The sequence below is a fragment of the Trachinotus anak genome, unplaced genomic scaffold, assembly GCF_046630095.1.
Source record: "Trachinotus anak isolate AG129_WGS33_773 ecotype Australia unplaced genomic scaffold, CSIRO_AGI_Tana_v1 ptg000004l, whole genome shotgun sequence".
Classification (NCBI taxonomy): domain Eukaryota; kingdom Metazoa; phylum Chordata; class Actinopteri; order Carangiformes; family Carangidae; genus Trachinotus; species Trachinotus anak.
The window spans coordinates 25,828,449-25,847,598 of record NW_027273855.1 but is presented as its reverse complement, the minus strand read 5'-3'; the positions used below and the strand labels follow the sequence as shown (position 1 = coordinate 25,847,598).

Below are 19,150 nucleotides of genomic sequence, written 5' to 3'. Positions count from 1 at the left end.
TAAAACGTTGATGTTAACTGTAGGTAATGATAAATGAACAGCCATGTAAAACTCAAAATTACCATGGTTTCGGCTTTTTGACAGAAAGTCTGTTACTGTCAACAGGGAGTTTGAAAAGAGATTATTATTTATTAGTAACAGAGGTCTAACAAAAAGATGCTGGTAAGTGTAGGGTCAAGAGTTTTTGGAGTTTGACGTATACTAGAGACTAATGCCAGAGTCGTGTCATATGGAATATCGTTATTACGTGTTTCCAACTGGTAAATAGTTCACTTCCAAGTCATAATTGTGACAGGGAAACATGAATTTTTCTGAAAGTTCTCCCAGCACGATACATCTGGCCTACACTTGGGCCACTGGTTCCAGGGCCCATGTCTGGCCCATGTACAGCATGATTGTCAGATGCTGCTTCTACATCTGGACCATTTCTGGCGCACACTCAGAAAATCTTCCAGCTGCCAGTCATCACTGGCGGATAACAGTCTAAATCTCCCCAGATGTGGAAGTGTATGGATGTGGTAACAGAGTGTATACTGGACTAGAGGATTCATTTTGCTATCTGGGCTGATATATCTAGCTTGGTATTAATATATGAAAGTGACTGAAAACCAAACAAATTCCTGAGCCTTCATCAGTAAGTTTCTATTCCTCGGCTGGACTCTCTGATGTTTCACTGCTGTGGACTCCTGTTCGGAGCCAGAGCGAGTGAGTTTCTCTCTGCCCCACCGATGTTCTGACTGGTGCTGGCAATTCCAATCTGCAGGTGCAGAAAAGGTCATCCACGCTTTCATCTCCTCCACATTCGACAATTGCAACATTTTTTATTCTGCTATCAGCAGGCAGAACATCCAGAGACCACAGCTGAAACAAAACACCGCTTCCAGGCTTTTGACACGTTCTAAGAGCTGCGATCACATCGCACCGATCCTCGCCACCCTTCACAGGTGACCTGTGAGTTTTAAAATTGATTTTACTGCTTATTTTTTAAAGGGTTGAATTATCTCGCCATATAGACACAATGGACTTGACTTTACTACCTGTGGCTGAAAGTTTTTAAATTTGAAAATAGCTGTACCCTTAACAAGTACAATAAATCAAACGCTGACAATTATTTTAAAACACTAGCTGTGCCAAATCTGATCCGTGGGAGTTGATTTGATCACAGCACTGAAGAATGTTGCATTGAGGCTTTGTCTAGACGTCCATTAAGAGCTTCCACTTCTGGCAGCCAACTGCACTGTCTGTCAATGTGAGCCCCGTTTGCCACGGTAATTAACTTTCTCACTTTCTCTCTCTGTCTCTGCTTTCTCTCTCCCTCTCTCTCTCTCTCTCTCTTTTTCCATCCCACCATCATATACCCGCCTTCTCTCTCGCTCTCTCTTCCCCCTGAGACAGAAACTGGAAGAGATAATGGAGGATGGAGGATCGTGAAGGACTGACATTGATTTAGAGCGGAGACTTACACACACACACACCCACACACGCATACTCAGGGAGGTTTGGTCTGAGTGAGTCACACTGATAGCACTTAGCTTAGCATGGCTCTCCATGTTAAGGCTGTTGTGAGTAATACATGATAAGGTGTGTCTTTCTTTATCCTGCATTTTAAAGGTCCCATATTTTACACTTTTCCATTGTTTTATTTTTAAGTCTTGTTACCCACCAGAAGATATATTTGTGGTTTTAAGAACCAAAAACCACCTCAGTGTAGTTTTTACATCCCCTCTCTCAGGCTTCTCTCTGGAGCTGTAGTAACAACAGGTTGGTGAGCCAATCAGAAGAGAGGCTCTGGGCCTGGCTGAGGGTGTTGACGGTTTTGTTGTGACATCACAATGTCCTGATGGCTCATTTTAAGACACAGTTTTTGAATATGGTCTGGGAGGAAAAAGAAACTGTTCAACTGTTTACCAAATAATCCAACTATTATTATTACATTGACCATTAAAAATCCCCTACCAACATCTAGTGTGGATGATATATATCTAAGCATAATAATAAGAGACCTGTACCCCTTGCAAGACATCTTGCATCTGTTATGCATGTTCAGAAAATGCAGGTTATCCCACACCGCTACAGACTGACAGCTGATTTTTATTATCCTGAGGAAGCCATCAAATAGGCTCAGACAGACAAACTCTGTATTTCCATTTCTTTTGCATAAATTCAGTCAGAGAATCAAAGTGTTTTAGTTGTGAGGAGAATTCACATTAGAGGTCGTCAGTCTTTCATCTGCATGATCAAAAAACATCTTATAATTAGTGTATTAGAGTATATGTGCCTCTGTGCATCTACTGTACATGACTCTGTGTGTGTGTGTGTGTGTGTGTGTGTGTGTGTGTGTGTGTGTGTGTGTGTCTATATATATATATATATATATATATATATATATATATATATATATATATATATATATATATATATATATATATATATATATATATATATTACTGTATGGCTGTTTGTCATCTGTTAGCCTAAAGTACTGTACTGTATGTTCATGGGCATGTGTGTATCCTTTGAAAATATCTGTGATGTATTGTCATCAATGACTCTCTGGAGTCATAATATTTCTTATTCTTACATATGTGACCGTTAAGACATGCAGCTACATGTCTTTAACATGTCTGTTCTCCACAGGCATGTGTGTGGCTGAGCGAGTGTGTGTGTGTGTGTGTGTGTGTGTGTTGTGTGTGTGAGTGAGTGAAGTGAAAACTTTGAATTTAAAGCACTAAGATCAGCACTGAATGCAGCATTATCTTCCTTGTGCTGTGTTTAGCAGGTTTACACCACATACAGTCTATTAATATACTACAGCAGTTAGGTAGCCTCCTTTTACCAGGGGAGTTTAGAAGGATTATAATTGTGATTTAGTATAGCTGTGTTGCTTCTTTCTTCAAAAGTAGCATGAATGAGTTTTTGGCCACTAGAGGGTAAACTCCACAACAAACTGACAGATGTGGAAATGAGGCAAGTCAAAGCACATTATCATACACAGAGCTCATTTAAGGTCCTTAACAGAAATAAAATAGGCATAAAACATAGAACTAAAAACTGGTAATAACTAATTAAAGTGCAAGATTAAATGATTAAATGAAAGCAGTAGAGAAAAGAACAGTTCTTAGCTACTTTTTCAAGCAAGTTACAGTTTGGGCAGATAGAGCAACATCGGTAACATCAGTAATTTGCCATGTTGTGTCCACCTGATGAATTCAAGTCCAGTGTTACGTCTTTTTTGATCTGCTTTGGTCTCCACCAGCTCCTGGGGAGAATATTTGACTCTTCTCGTCTTTCTTCCCCAGCTAGTTGCTAAATATGTCTGTTTGTCTCACTAAATGATATGTTATTAAAGAAAAGCTGAGCAAGCAAACGATCAGAAGAAACTGCTTCCTGGGGTCTGACTGGACACACAAGACTGTAGTAGAAGTTAGAGAATTAAGTCTGCTCCCATTGGGAACTCTTGGTCTGTCTGTGTTATTACACTCTCAGTCTGCAGTGTGTGTTTGTGTGTGTAGGTGCCTGCTTTGAGTGAGAATACTTCTCAGTAATCTGCTGTTCAGGAACAAGAAGAACAGAGAAACACAGTTGTTAAGGTAAAAAGGAATTAGGAACCAGACAGGAAAACAAATGTGCAAAAGTGCTGTTTTCAGTGAGCAGTGAAGACGTATGAACACGTGGAGATAAAACTGCAAGTAAGTAAGTGTGTGGGTGTGTGTGTTCATGTTTCCTGTTTTGCAGCCATGGGTGGAGGTTTCACTTCCTGCTCTCCAGCCCAACTTCAACCTGACAAAATCTGCAGGTAGAAAAAAACTAGAGAAGACAAGCTCTCTGTGCATAGTTGAACTCAATTTCTCTGACACTGGCCTCAGATTTGAAAGTGAAAATTTGATATTTTTTTTGTTCTTCTCAATTTGACCTGAACAGTATCTGTGGAATATAAGCAAGTTGTTGTAAAGTTACAGAAACACATCACATGACTCATATCCCATCTCCGTAGTTAAGCCCTGTAAAGACAGTTTCATGCCGGAAAAGGTAAAACAATAGCTCCTGTATTTTGAAACTGAGAAGAGGATGGCTTGACCTGACACATTAACAGGACAGTCGATTTAAGCAAATCCATTTACAGGTCTAGTGATGTGACACAGGAACACTGACACACTTTTGTTTTTATTGTAAACCAATGAGGTAAAGAGAGGTGAATCATGCTATTTCACATCTGCTGCTGTCGTCTGAAGCTTCATGTTTCTGCCTCATCATGTTTGTCTCAGAGTACTGAAACACTCTGCCTCTGCTGGAAACCCTTCTTTAAAATGCACTGTCTTTGTTGATACTAAAGCAGGTCTAGGTTCTATATTAATAGTGTGAAAGTATAAAAGCCTCAGTCCACAGAGAAATGCACACAGCCTGTATTCAGAAACTGAGCCTTAAAACCAGCCGTCAAGACTTCTGGAACTTTGTGATGTCACAGCAAAGTCACTGCTCTCAGCTGACCTGGACCTGCCACCGAACCTTGCAGGATTTGGTTTCTCTGAGTGTTTACCCGAAAACTGCTATAAAACAGTCAGCCAATCAGAAGAGAGCCTCAGAGCCTCTCTTCTGATTGGTTCACTGACCTGTTGTTGCTAGAGCTCCAGAGAGAGGCCAGAGATAGGAGATGTGAATCTACATAGAGATTATTCTTGGTACATCAAACCAACAAATATATCTTCTTATAGATATCAACACTTATAAGAAAACACTGTAAAACAGTAAATATGGGACCTTTAAAGAATCACCCTGGCAGTTTGTGTTTCCTTCCTTGTTTCACTCTGCTGCAAAATCTACTCAGTCATGTTGTTTTATTAATCAGTCAGATCTCTGTTGGTTTTTTTTTTGTGTGACATCCTTTGAGACACGCATGTGATGAAGAGGGAAATTAACTTGACAAGAAACTCAATGAGAAATACTCAGCCTTCCCTTGAAAAATAACTTTATTTATAATGATTCCTCCATCACTATAAAACTAATCACTATAAGATTATATACTTGTGCAGCCAGGACTCAGGTTGTTATTCCTTGTAAAAAAAAAATAAAAAAAATAGCACAGGTTGAGGGTGGACCTCACTCAGATAAAACAACAACAAAACAACACAAACTGCAGTTGTAGCTCAGGTTCTGTGAGGATGAATCAAATATGTGGAGCAGAGGGAGCAAATGCATCCTGAATGAAACTGTTGGTCAATATCTGTCTGCAGAAAACAAGCCCATCTGCATAACCTCCAAATGCTCAACAGATCAGCAGCGTGATATGCAGCTTTAGTGCCCCCCTGTGGTGACAGAGAGCACTGCAAAGCACATTCAACAAGTGGCAGGCTCAGTGTATTTCAGTGTTGAATTATATCAAAGACTCACTCATGTTTACATAGTTTGAAGTCAGTACACCATTTAAGCACATGTTGCTCATTAACGCCTGAGATATTATTTAGATTTGATCTTGAGCCCCATCATGCTTTATGTTTTTTGCCCTGTGGTGTTATATTAGTCAGTTTTATAACAAATCAAGGCCTTTCTGAGTGTTTTCATGTCACCTACACACAAAGCAGCAGATATGCTTCAGGCAGTGGAAATGCATTTGATAAGAGAGATTTGTGCTGCTAGATATGATTCAGAATTGTATCACCGATCAAAGGTTAACCTCTGATAACAGACGCTGGTGGAGACTGGAGGCCAGTGTCAGCAGCAGGACTTCAGCAGGGTGCGCTGGACTGCAGACAGATTTTACCCAGATGTTGTGGTGTCCTGACAGTGTTTCTGTGATCCTAGGATCATAATTTAAGAGCCATGATGAGCCTTAGGAAAGGAATGAAAAGGAGAGTATTTGACAGTGACATCAGATGGATTTAAGGTGAAGGTGAAAGGCAAGTGATTCAGTGACCAGGCAGATTTTTAGTAAACTGATTTTTAAAAGACATATTCTCCCTTATTCAGGACTCATATATGAGGCAGGGCACACTTAACTGTTCAAAAAGTCAGGCATAAAAAAGTAAACAACAACTGGCTTCACTGGACATTTTCACTTGGCAGTATCAGGTACTTACACCGATGCAGGAAGTGCCATTCTGCAAGAGGACGTGGTATTCAGTTCATTTTCAGAGGCTGAAATGCAAATTTCGGTCATGTATTCTTAAAAAATGTTCTTGTTTTTATAATTTGTTTGCTTGATTCTCTCTCTCTCTCTCTCTCTCTTCTTGGTGTATGGCGCCCCCTCCTGTTGCTGTTGGTCCATTCACATCATATGAAGCAGTCACTCACCAAACATCATCATCTGCCTCCTGTTAAAACTCAGCTAATTGTACATTTAAATATTTTTTGCTTGTGATGAAACAACCAAATAAAGAAAGAAATTATCTAGAGGAGAAAGTAGAACCACAGCAACAGCCTCTGAGCCAGTGATTTAATGGATAAATGGGTTAATGTCTTTGTCCTTCAGTTGTTCCAGAGTTGCAGCATTTTCAACCCAGACCAAGAGGCAACATGAAAAAAAATCAAGACAAAAATCGTGAACCCATTAAGAAACCTGAGGAACCAAACATGACAAGTGGATATTGAGCTTCAGCCACCTCCAAATTACTCCTCTGTTAGACTCACTGAGTGTCAGACCAGAGCCTGCACAGCCAGTCTTAGAGGTGAACGAAAGAAACAGAACACAGTCATAATTGTTCTTTTAATAAGCAAGAATTCCACATGCAACATTATCTCCTTACATGCTAATATGGATGAATGAATGGATGGAGCTACAGAGAGAGAGAGAGAGAGAGAGAGAGAGAGAGAGAGAGAGAGAGAGAGAGAGAGAGAAGGACCAGCTTTAGAATAAACAGCTGCACAATAGCAGTAGTGGTGGCTGCCATCGTTAATTACACTGATTCTCAACATGTGTTTGAGGACATGTAAACCTTGTGATTCCTGGAAAGGAGCTGTAGCTCCTGGAGGAAGCCTGCAGTTGTTTTTCCTCTCTCTTTCTAGGTATGTGTGTTTTTCTTATCAGCCACTCACCGCACAATGGATCTTTGATCGATTCGACGAGAGCCTTGCAGAGTCCTGTTAAGACGATTGTTATGTCGTTAATCCAACCAATCCGACAAACTAAGATTGAATAGGAAGAGAAGAGAAGAGAAGAGAAGAGAAGAGAAGAGAAGTTGGAGGCTCAGTGGTTTGAATGTGAGGTCAGAAGTATAATGTAGATCTGTGGTGCACATGCGAAGCAGGATATTGCTGAAAACTTTTGTTTGTGGTCACTTGACTTCTCTAATTGTCATTTCATCGATATCTCCATGTGCTGCATCTATACTATTAGGGAATTTCAAATATTGTGGAAATAATCTGATGAAGTATGAGCACATATGACATTCAAATTATAGTTTTCTCATTAAAAACTGCAGGTGTGGTACCTTTATCATGTTTATTATTGTATCTAAATGATCTATAAATGAACATCGGCAGACTATTAAAATAGTTTTCCACACAGAAAACATAGGCTACACCTATGTCCATACGTTTTTTACATTAAAAATAAAATGACTAATGCATGTGTGAAGTTACAACCAATTGATTTGATCGTTCTTTATATAAAAAAATATGTTTAAAAAAATTATCTATCTATGAAATCTATATAAAAATAAGAGAGTGCATAAAAGTAGATAATAAAGACAGATTTATCAATAAAGACCCTGGTCTAGTATTTAGATGACTCCCCGTGGTGTTTTATTATGTGCAATAACATGTAGGCACCAACACATAAAAATTGTTATATATAAAGTTTTATTATAGAGAACTCCGGGTCTCCTCCCGCTTGGATGAACGTATAAATCCGCGCATGCGCTCTGCCGCCTCAGTCCGCCAGGGCGGTGATCTCTCTCCCTCTCTCTCACACACACTCTTTCTGTCAGTCTCTCTATCACTCTCTCTCTCTCTCTGGGAAAAACCCGAGCAGGAGGAAAGCAGCAGAAGGGGGGAGGAGGAGGAGGACTCCTTCTTCTTCTTCTTCTTCTTCCGATACAGCGGCGGCGGCGGCGGCAGGATATTTAGAAAAAATAAATCAAAAAAATCCGCGCACCAAACCCCCCCGGTGCGGAGCGGCAGGGGGAGCGGGGACAGCACACGGATGTGCCTCCGAAAGCGCAGCGGATACCGCCCTCCGGACCTTATTAATGCCAAGATTGTGAGTATCTGAGCGGCTGCAGAGAGCAGCTGGAACAGGGGGGGGGGTCGGTTTAATTTCCCCTGCCCTGGTCTCCAGTCAGCGGCGGGGCTTTTCCTCGCTCCGCGGTGTTGAGGAAAAGGTCGGTCTCCGTGATTCCTTCTCTCCCCTCCCCTCACCCCCTCCCTCCCTTTCCTTCTTTCCTTTCTTACCTCCTTGGTTCCTTCTACGGAACGGGCAGCAGGCGTGCAGTCAGCGGGGGCACAGAGAAGAAGAGCCCCTTTCCGTCTTTTCCCGTTTCTTTTAAACGGTTTCCTCACCGACAGTGACACCGGCGGGGGTGTTTCAGACCAGTGCTCCGTCTTCAGCTCTTCTTCTTCTTCTTTTTCTCTCTAACATGAAGCAGGACGCACAAAACACGCCGACAGCTCGCTGCCAGAGAACTGAGGAAGAGGACAGAAGGCATTTCTCACTGTACCTTTGTTTTATCCCGTTTTCTTTCTTTCCCTTGTCAGTTGTCATGTCTCAGAGGTCAGTGACTGAGAGCCCTGGGACAGTCAGAGGCACGCTTCACAGGGGACAAGGCCCAGCTCCAATGGGATGTATGACAGTTAAAGTTTGGACCAAACTTCATTCATTCCAGTAGAATCTTTGCAGTCTTTGTATATTTGTTTGTGGTGGCACATTAATAGGGTTTTTTAACGATTCAACTCAACTTTACTTGCTTTTGGTACCAGGTACTTCTATTTGTACTGCAGATGGTGCCCCCCACCCCACCCCCACCCCAGCATTTTTACTTTAGTGATGATGAACATAACTGTTGTGATGGCGTCTTCAGCGGAACACACTGAAGAGATGCCAAACAGAGAAACATTTGCGCCTCCTCAGTTGACCACGGCGTGGTTTTGTGGTTAGCCTGACTAAGACTATATGAAAACTAAAGGAAAGTAACGCGCTACAGCGAGCAGTTTACTGTTGCTTGGCTGTTTAGAACTGGTGGCTCCCATCTTGCGCAATGATAACGCGACAGTGACAGTTCTCCATCGGCAGTCTGCAGTGTTTTCACGTCACCTTTTGGTATCGCCTCAGCTCGCCAGGAACCTCTGCGGAGGTGAGACAAAAGAAGTACCAGGTACTATCCACAACTTTTGCCCGATGGAAAACCAGGAAAAGCAAGTCGAGTCGAGTCGAGCCATGTCTTGGAAAAGGGATATGTCTGCGATGAGTTCTTGTTTTTACTTCCATTTCGATTTACTTTGACACGTCAGTTTTTCTCCAACAACCAATAGCAAATTGTCTTTACAGTGTTTAGGTCTGAGAATGATGTGGCAAGGTGGATTTAAAAAAAAAAAAAAAAAAAAAATGAAGAACACTATCCTAGCTTCAGCGATTTCCGTTTATGATTCAGTAGTTCTTCTTTGGCAGAATGATTTTTCGTTTTTAGTTGATGAGTTTGCTAGCTCGTTAACCAGCAATGTTGGTAGCTTCTGTTTCTGAGCGCTAACCTCAGAGATGCCAGTGGAATCTTGGCTGTTTGTTTCAGGAATGACTTGACTCTAATGCCTCATTATTCTCCAATCAATTGCCAATTTCCGCCAATCCAACGATTACAAAGTCCACAGTAAAGGGAGCTATGTATTCCAGGCTTTTCTTCCGTAACTTATCTATGTCATTATATAACACATTCACATGACGCTCACCTACCTGCAAGTTTGGCGCGCCCTCAAACAAAGGCAGTAACAGCGGAAGCTGGGAAGAGTTCGGTTAGTTTTAGCCTGCAAATGCAGAAAGAATTCTCTTTGAGGGGCTGCATATCAGGCTGTTTCAGTTAAACAAGGAGAATTTTGAACTATGAATCATGCAAAGCTCGAGTCCCAGAATAAAAATATAAAGCTGGAAATGAGCATAATAGTTCCCCTTTAAAAAAAAAAAAGCCAGTGTCATCGCAGATTCTGATTCAGCTAATTGGCTTTGGTTCTTCTATTGTAGGCCATGAAACTCATGTTGGTTTACCATTGTGTAGCTGAGACTTGTTGGCAGAATTATTTGATAGGAGGAATACATCAGTTAGTGGAGGTAGATGTAATTTTCAACTATTGCCCTTTCTTGGCCAATTTGAAGCACTATATTCAATGGCGTAATATTAAAGGAGAACACTGATTTAACACAACTAAGTCTGTTTAAAGGTCTTGGGCAGTACTTCCGCATATGTGTAAAAAGTTGTATGAAGCCTTTTGTGGCTCCAGAGCGAGCTGTGCAAAGTCTGGTGCCACAAAAGGCTCCAGACTTAGGACTACATGTTGGAAAAAGAAAAAAAACATGAGAGTGTGGAGTTAGAAAGAGGAGAACTTACCAGACCCCTGTAACCTGCTCCTCATTTCTGCCTGAGCCCAGCGACTTGAGGCAACACAAGGCGGTACCAGCATAACACACAGAATCTCAGCGGTCTGAATTTTCAATGGTCAAGTTGCATTGTGGTTAATGTAGACGCAGGGTTTTTAATGTTAAGATTTTTTTTTAAAAACTGCTCATCATGATTGGAGTGCCCCTTTAATATTCCTCCATTATCAGCATTGAAGTTGTAGAGTGGGAGGATTTTACACACCCTGTTCAAGGTGGGAATGTTGCGCCTTTATTCCGCCTTGCTGTTTTGCATAAAAGGTACAAATATTGAATGGGGGGACCACTTTTGTTCTGCCTTTATGCAGGCAGAGGAGGTAGCCACCGAGGCGGATTGACATATGTGTAAAAGGGATAGCCAGCATGGCGGGATGCTGACGCTGTCATGATACCTGTCGGTGTCCTATCTAAACACACACTGGAGCGGCACTGTGGCATCTTTGTTTGGTTCAGTGTAAACAAGTAAAGGCGGCAGGATGAGAGGTCTTCTTAATGGCAGTGTAGCGGGATTTCTGTATTAAAAGGATGCATGATGTGTTGTAACATTATGATGATGGGCTTGACTTTGAATGTCATCCTGATGACAGAGGAAGTGTTTTATTTTTTTCTCTGGATCTGAGTTTGACACTTTCAGTCCCTCCAGAAAATTACAGTGAATGTTATTGTGATGTCACAAGTTTCTTCAACAGAAAAAGTGATAATTAAGAGTTTTCGCCAGGACATGTGTTAAAGAGCTCCATCAGCTGATATGTGGGGGAAAAAAAATCACCAGTGTCTCTTTACGTTTCCTACAGTGTCTCTGGTTTGTGAGTTTATAGTGACCTTGCTGTACTCAATGGTATGTTTATGTATAAACTGACACTGTGAAGTACCTACATACAGCAGTCCAGTGGTAGCCTCATTGTATACATCATCCTGTGTAGCACAACTTCAGCATAAACTAAAACTTTAATATTCCTATTGGGACTTTTAGGATTGTGGTATTATTCCTATTTATGACCATATAAGGTGCAGCCTCTGGTCAGGCACTTTAAGAGGAAGAGACACAACAAAAGCAGAAATGAATGTGTTGCTGTATTTAAGTCCACTTAGTTTGAGGATAGATGGTATTATACAACTAATCCCTCCTTTAATTTCTGTCATTTTCCTCATCCCTTCATTGTGTGGTAAATGCCTCTGCCTTCATGAATCACACAGGACAGCTGCGGGTGAAGGTATTGCACAGGAAGGTGCTTTTGAAATCAGAAGTAAAGGTGGAAGGAAGTGACAGACATGTCAGGTTTTGAAAGTACAGCTCTTTGAATTTTTTTTCTTCCCTGTTTTTTTTTTTTTTTTTTTTTTTTTTTTTTTTTTTTTTAAGTTTGGTGTGTCCAAGCATGTGGAACTGCAGGCTATCAAATGTCAACATCCAGCTCCTTTTATCCTCATAAATCCTCCTGTTTTGGGGTCGGGGTAGAGGGTTTGAATTACACACTTACTTGGTAAAAAAAAAATCCTCCTGAAAGAGAAGTGAGATTTGTTTTCGGTTCATTGGTGTAAAAACTTTGTTCTCATCTGCCTAAATAAAACGAGCGCAAGGAGGAAAACTTTATTTAGCAGCTTCAGAAGCATTCAGAACTCAGATGCATCCACATTCCTCCTCTATATGATCTGTCATTTATTTTGGGAGTTCGCCCAAAGCAGCAGTTGAATACTGCGTCACCATGGAAACCAGGATAAACAATATCAGCTCTCAGAAATCGAGGTCTGTGGCTAATTTTGGGTTCCCAACCCTGAGATAAAGAAACACCACATCTCAGATACTGACTTACGCCCAATCAGAAGTCTACAAGTGTTTTTCCTTCTTCGTGTTGCCAGTTGGTACACACTTCCTCTTCCTGCCTCTTTCTTCATTGTGTCTGTTGCTTGCTTCCTCTTTTTTTCAAGCTGGTCATCACCTTTCTTTCCTGAGTCTCTCTCTCATTATTTCTATCTCCATGTTAGTGTCTGTTATTCTTTGTCTGTCCATCTTTACGTAAGTGAAATGTGTCTATGTGTGTGGTTGCCATTCTTTCAAAACTGTGTGTCTTCATTATCATCTTGTCTAATTAGTGTCTGGCAGTTCTACTGGTCGCTCTACGTTGCTGGTTAGATGTTTAAAGGTCCCATATTTGAAATTTTCCCAGTGTTTTGTCTGAAGTGTTGATCTCCATAAGAAGATATATTTGTGGTTTTATGAACCAAAAACCATCTCACATGTAGTTTCACATCTCCTCTCTCAGGCTGCTCTCTGGAGCTCTAGTAACAACAGGTCAGTGAGCCAATCAGAAGAGAGGATCTGAGGCTCTCTTCTGATTGGCTGGCTGACTGTTTTCTGAGTGTTTGAATAAAAATATATCAGATTTCAGGTAAACACTCAGAGAAACCAAATCCTGCGAGGTTGCATGGTGGGTCCAGGTGGGATGAGCTTGGGGCTTTGCTGAGAGCAGGGACTGGTTTGTCATGACATCACAAAGTTCCAGAAGTCTTGATAGCTCATTTGAAGGCTCAGTTTCTGAATACAGGCTGTGTGCATTTCTCTGTGCACTGAGACTTTGATACTTTGATAGTATTAATATAGAACCTAGAATTGCTTTATATTTAAAAAAAAAAACACAGTAATCTGACTGTATACAATAGGGGACCTTTAAGTCTATGAACATCCAAACCAGCGTTCCCATGTCTTCATTGATATCAGATTAAAAACTGAAGCTCTCATGTTTGTTCAGGACCTAAAAGAAAACTTCCCTATTTTTAGTTTAACCACCACACATTTTTTAAGGGTTATCCAGTGGGATTTTGAAAGGCTCCCATCAAGAGGTCAACGTGTTTTCTCAGCCCATAGAGGACCATTCTTCAAGTAAAACAAACTCAGCAAAAAGGCTCCAAAAGTGGAGTTAAAACTGATATTCTGTTTCTGTGGCTGTGAAACAAAGCTGCAAGATGTTTTTAGTTAAATATAGGGCTTCATCTCAAAGTTAGTTTCATCATTGATTCATTTGTTAAAGGTCCCATATTGTATAAAGTAAGATGTCTATGTGTTTTTTTTTTATTTTATTATAAAGCAGGTCTAAGTTCTATATTAACACTGTGAAAGTATCAAAGCCTCAGTCCACAGAGAAATGCACACAGCCTGTATTCAGAAACTGAGCCTTAAAATGAGCCGTCAGGACTTCTGGAACTTTGTGATGTCACAACAAAGCAATCACCACTCTCAGCCATACCCCAAACCCAGCTGACCTGGAACCACCATCCAACCTTGCAGGATTTGGTTTCTCTGAATGTTTACCTGGAATCTGATATATTTTTTTTCAATTTTTTTTTTTTCAATCACTCAGCCGAGCTGAGAGAAATCTCACTACGTTGAGATGGTTTTTGCTTCCTATAGCCAAACACATTTCCCTCTGGATATCAAAACTTGGGAAAATTGTACAATATGTACAATATGGGACCTTTAATTATTTTCTTAATTATTCTTTTGGCCAAGAAAATGGCAGAAAATAGTTAAAATAAATTGTTTCAGCTGTAGTTAAATCAAGCCATGACTGCAACAGAGAAGATTGTTCTTTCCCCACTAAATTAAAATTTTAAGATTTACTTTACTTGCTCCGCGGAAGTTATTTTAGCAGATATCAGAATGATATTTCTTTGTGGCACATAACAGATCTTAAATATTAGAACCTCAAAAATCAGCCGTCACTGCCTTCCACGTGTTATCTTTGCTTATGTGTTCATGATACATATCTGATCTGTGATGCAGGTCAACGAAAATTCAGAAATGGGTCAACTGAGAGCACCCATGTAGCTACGACCGGTAGTTTTGTTGCATCTCACATCCGAATCTACGGCCTTGTTTCCTGTCTTCTCTCCTCGCTGTTGACTTAGAATGAAGGCAAAAAAAAAAAGGGTCACTTTTACCAGGCGGTGCAAATTTAGCTTTAGGCATTGTCATCACTTGACTGGATTTCTAGGTAATGAGGTTTTCAAAATTCAAGTTCACCATTGCAATCATCAAATCCAAATACTACAAGGAAGGTACCCTCATAGTGGTCTAAGTGACCTTGTCATATGTTGCTTATGATGATGTATATGTATGTATATATGAATGTGTATAACAGTAACGGTAAATCTCTGCTTGTGAAGTCTTGAAGTCTTGTTTAGTCTTGTTTGATAGCCATAATTGTCAGGTTGGAGTTCCTAAATTGGTCCTTCTGTTTCCCCAAGATAACTTCTTAGCATCATTAGCTTTCCTTATTGAAGCTAATTGGCATGATGAGCAACAACCTTACCACTAATCTCTGTCTCATGATTTCAATGTAGAATTCAAGTTACCCATTTGAGGCAGATTTCAAAGTAAAATGAACCCTAGAGGTAGATTTCCAGAGGGCAGCTGCTGTTTAAATACCTTACAACTCCAGGCTCTTTAGCTTTTTTTTTTCTCTACTGCTTTCTCAATTGCTGGTCAAAAAAATAACAGTCTTTGACATCCTGCAATTTTTTTTCTTGTTTTTTTGGTTTGATGTAATATTCTCTCTGTTTTAGACTGAGGTTGGTCCAATATGAACTCCATCCAGGGATCGATAGCCAATGCTGAGTACTGATGCGATACCAAGTCTCTTTTACCCAAATCGTTATACCCCCCTGCATGGAACTCACCGAGACTGCAGCCAACCATCAGTCAATGAATTTAACTGAGAGACAAAAAGCAGAATGTAACGATAACATCCATAAGGCGTCTGCACGTTATGTGGATTGGTCACATCATGACTGTAACCCAGTTTGCTCAATGAAGTCAGCATCAGTGCTGATACAGATTCAGTGGATTTTCACACCACAGGGAGGCAGCTGATTCAGTGTGTGTACTGATCATTGCTTTAATGGAGTTTTCATGTAAGACACACGTCATCTTACATGGGGAATAGCGATGACACACCGTGATGTTCTCAGAGACGACTTTCTGCATCTCTCCATTAGATAATCTTGTTAGGACATTCTCTGAACGCTTGCACAGGGGAAGTTCATGGATGCAGGTTCTGGTTCACTTGTTCTTTCAATGAATCTTTGGAAAGCTGCCAAAAATTTGAGGATTGTAAGAATGGAAACTTATTTCGTGGTTATCAGATTTTATTTTGAAATGTATGTCTTTCTCACTCTATTATGTAATACACAGAGGATCCACCATTGATGGAAACTCCTTAGGGTGACAGGTGGATGACTGGTTCACACACACTCACTATGGCCTTTTTTTCTCTCCTTGTGTGTGTGTGTGTGTGTGTGTGTGTGTGTGTGTGTGTGTGTGTGTGTGTGTTGCCTGTATACACCCATGTTTTTGTGGATAAATGTCTTTCCCCTGGGATTTTCGGTGCATTTTGTGGGTGTTACATGCTGTGTTTGCTGTGTGTGCTTTTTTTTGTGTGTGTAAATTGCGTCTTTGGTCCATGACTGCATGGGATTTCACACATATATATGTATGAATGTTTTTTTTTTTTTTTTTTTTGGAGATGCATTTGTATTGTGTGCTTCTGTGTGGCATATTTGCGTGACTGCACGTTTGCACGTACGTTTGTGCATTCCCCTTTGTGTGTGTGTGTGTGTGTGTGTGTGTGTGTGTGTGTATGTATGTATGTATGTATGTGTATATATTTATAAAGGAGAGGTCCGAGGCAGAAGGGGGGATGACATGCATGTGTCCGGCCTGCTAACATCGTTGACGACTCGCACACTAACTGACTGCCCGCCCTCACAACATGACGGACGTACTGGTAAACCAACTGCACCTCTTCCTCTCTCTCCCAGATGCTGTTTTTGTACTGATCTTCTCTGTGTTCATCTTTTTTTATCTCTCTCTCTATTTCTTTGTTTCACTGTCCAGTTAATGTTTTTGTAACTAAAACACCCATCTGCTGGCAAAGAAGCAGGATAAGTAATTAATAACTGGCTCTTCTCAGTAAAGATTACTACAATAAACTGAGTACTTGCAACAGATTAGACAAATCAGTTGGTGCATTGCTGTATATCCTGACATTTTACCCTCCACCTGTAGATCAGTGGAATGGTGTGCTGCCATTGGTTGGACTGTGAGTAGCCATAAATAAAGCTCACTGATAGAGAAACGGTGCCATAGGTTGGTAGGACTGGTGGCGGTAATGCGCCAAAAAATTTATCCTTGCACCAACAAAGGCAATAAAAAAGATTTCAAGGCAGCAAACATGGATGTAAACAATATACATCTGAAATTCAACATCTCACTACAATTCAGCTCAAATACTATATGATATTATTGTGTTAATTTCATAATATGCTTTTCAATATTATAAAAAAATATTGCCTATGGAAATATAATATATAATATGTAATATAAATATTCGACATTATCGACTATCAGCTCAAACTTAATTTTAAATATTCAAAACTTGTCTTGGCAAAGGTTTTATGAAGGAAGAATACAAATGATGTATTTTGGTAAAGACACATTAAATGTAAAAATGACCTTTGTTTGTTCATATGAAAACTTCACAGGGCAGCTTTCGCAAGCAAGTTGCTGGGATGTCCACACACAAGTCGGCTCCCAAAGAATCCTTGGCCCACAACACATTAGTTGGACCATGAATGATGACATTTCAAGTGTCCACCAGAGCAGCAGTTCTCAAAGTTTTTCCACATTAAGGACCCCGATCTGATAAGATTCTATCCCAGGGTTCCCATCTGATAACATTTTTGTTTTATTACAGAAAGTGTTTAAACCCACGACCAAAATAGTCACACGTTCTGTCACTGTGTTTCTTATGGATGGAAGTATAGTGAAAATATATGATTCCCCTTTTTGCTGGGGACCACCAGGAACCCCCTCAAAGACCCGTGTGAGTCCCTGGCTGCATGGTGGCTGTGATCAGAGAACTGAGAGCGAACAATATAAAGCCTAACTTTCTTGCTTCTGACTGATAGTTTGATTTAGTTTGCTTAATCAAACCGATATGTGTCGGCCGGTGCGTCCTTATCATAGATTTTACCTCTACTGTACTCTGCTTTTCATTTGAATGTTTTCTCTCTCCTCTCCTGCTCTCCATCATTTTCCTAAATTAAACTGTCATATAATTTCCACATGTCACCGCCACTGTCGACTATATATAACTGCTGTCAGCTTGTCTCCCTCCTATCTGCTTGTCATTTCCCCCCTCCCTCTCTCTTTCTGTCTGTCTTCGATCCTTTCCTCTAACTCTCTCGTTCGCTCTCTCATTTTCTTATCTTGCTCTCCCCCATTCTTCCCATTCCCTTCACTCTTTTTTCTCTCAGTATGTTTGCCTCTCACCCATTTACCCTCTTCATCTCACCATCTCTCTCTCTTTTTTTTTTTTTTTACATTCCTATCATCCTTCATTTGAATGTTTCCTTATGCAGAGTTGCTGTTAGGGCTCGATGCAGGCTCTGCAGCACAGTGCAGCAGTGTCATGTGGCTCATTGCTTGATGGCAACTCAGCAGTAAGAAGTTCACTGAAATAATCAAACCAGGAAACTGGTTAACGGAGGCAAATGGTAGAATTTTTTCAATGTAAATATGCAAAATGCAAAAGTAGTAAGTGGTATAAAAGTATCTGATGAGGCCATTTCGTAAAACTAACTTCAACTTGATGCAGACTCTAGTAGGAGGAATCAAAAAGTCCTATTCATTTTCTTCAACTTGGATCAAGGTGAAACTCTCCTGGTTCAATCATTAGTCCAAATGATTAACAACCATGTTACAAAATATCCGGTTCTTTTGATAAGAAAGTCTGTGTTACATTATCCAGGAGATTCCTGTGTGTCTGTGTCAAATAAGTTCAATAAAACGAATTGAAAAGGGGATACAGAATGTCCAGTCCAACTTCACTCTAATTCTGTGTCATAAAACTTGCAACTAGATGATGATTGTAAAAATAACTGAGCTGTAATACATGTTTTTCCTCACATTTCACCACCTGATTGTGACTTTTTGGGCTGTTTGTTTCAACTTTTCCCAACCTCACGAGGTTTCCTGTTTTCTGACATTACGACACACTGCTCTGATGAATGCATGCGAAGCAAACGTAAAATCATCTAGCTATCCAAGTTATCAGGTTAAACAATTGGCTCGCTCATTAAATAGACGGCTGCTTGTTTTCCCCAGAACCTTAACAAGTGTTATATTTCAGAAAATTGTTATTTCATCACCACATTATTGGAGGTGCCTTTGTTTTTTTTGCAGCACCTCCATTTTTATATGCAGCAGGAAACCGTGGCCCATATCTGATCGTTGAACATCTCATTGTAAAATCATGGGCGGCTGCTACACAAGCCTCCGTTCTTCTGAGAGAGCTGCAGGAGCATAAGTGAAGGTCCAACGCTGATGTTGGGTGATAAGAGACGAGAGTTGACTGTTCTCAGTGGAGCTTCATGCGGTTCAGGTCAGGCTTATATGTGCATATGTGCAGATGAATCAAGTTCTTCCATGTCAAAGTAGGAAAGTGGGTACAGTCATGTTGAAACAGGAAAAGGCCCTTCCCCAAACTGTCGGTACAAAGTTTGAAGCTGCTACTCTCTGCA

General features: G+C 40.5%; 1 protein-coding gene across 4 annotated transcripts in view; it reads left to right on the top strand.

Moving 5' to 3' along the window:
* Positions 1-7,872: 7,872 nt before the first annotated feature.
* The window catches only part of rgs19 (regulator of G protein signaling 19), a 33,206-nt gene continuing 21,928 nt past the window's right edge, over positions 7,873-19,150 (top strand). Inside the window, exons 1-2 of one of the 4 annotated variants that reach the window (XM_071477488.1) lie at positions 7,873-8,194; positions 16,243-16,353. In XM_071477488.1, the coding sequence (XP_071333589.1) occupies positions 16,339-16,353 (15 nt within the window). In that variant the 5' untranslated portion in view covers positions 7,873-8,194; positions 16,243-16,338. The remainder of the gene's footprint in view (positions 8,195-16,242; positions 16,354-19,150) is intronic. The other 3 variants (XM_071477487.1, XM_071477485.1, XM_071477486.1) reach the window with 3 other exon arrangements.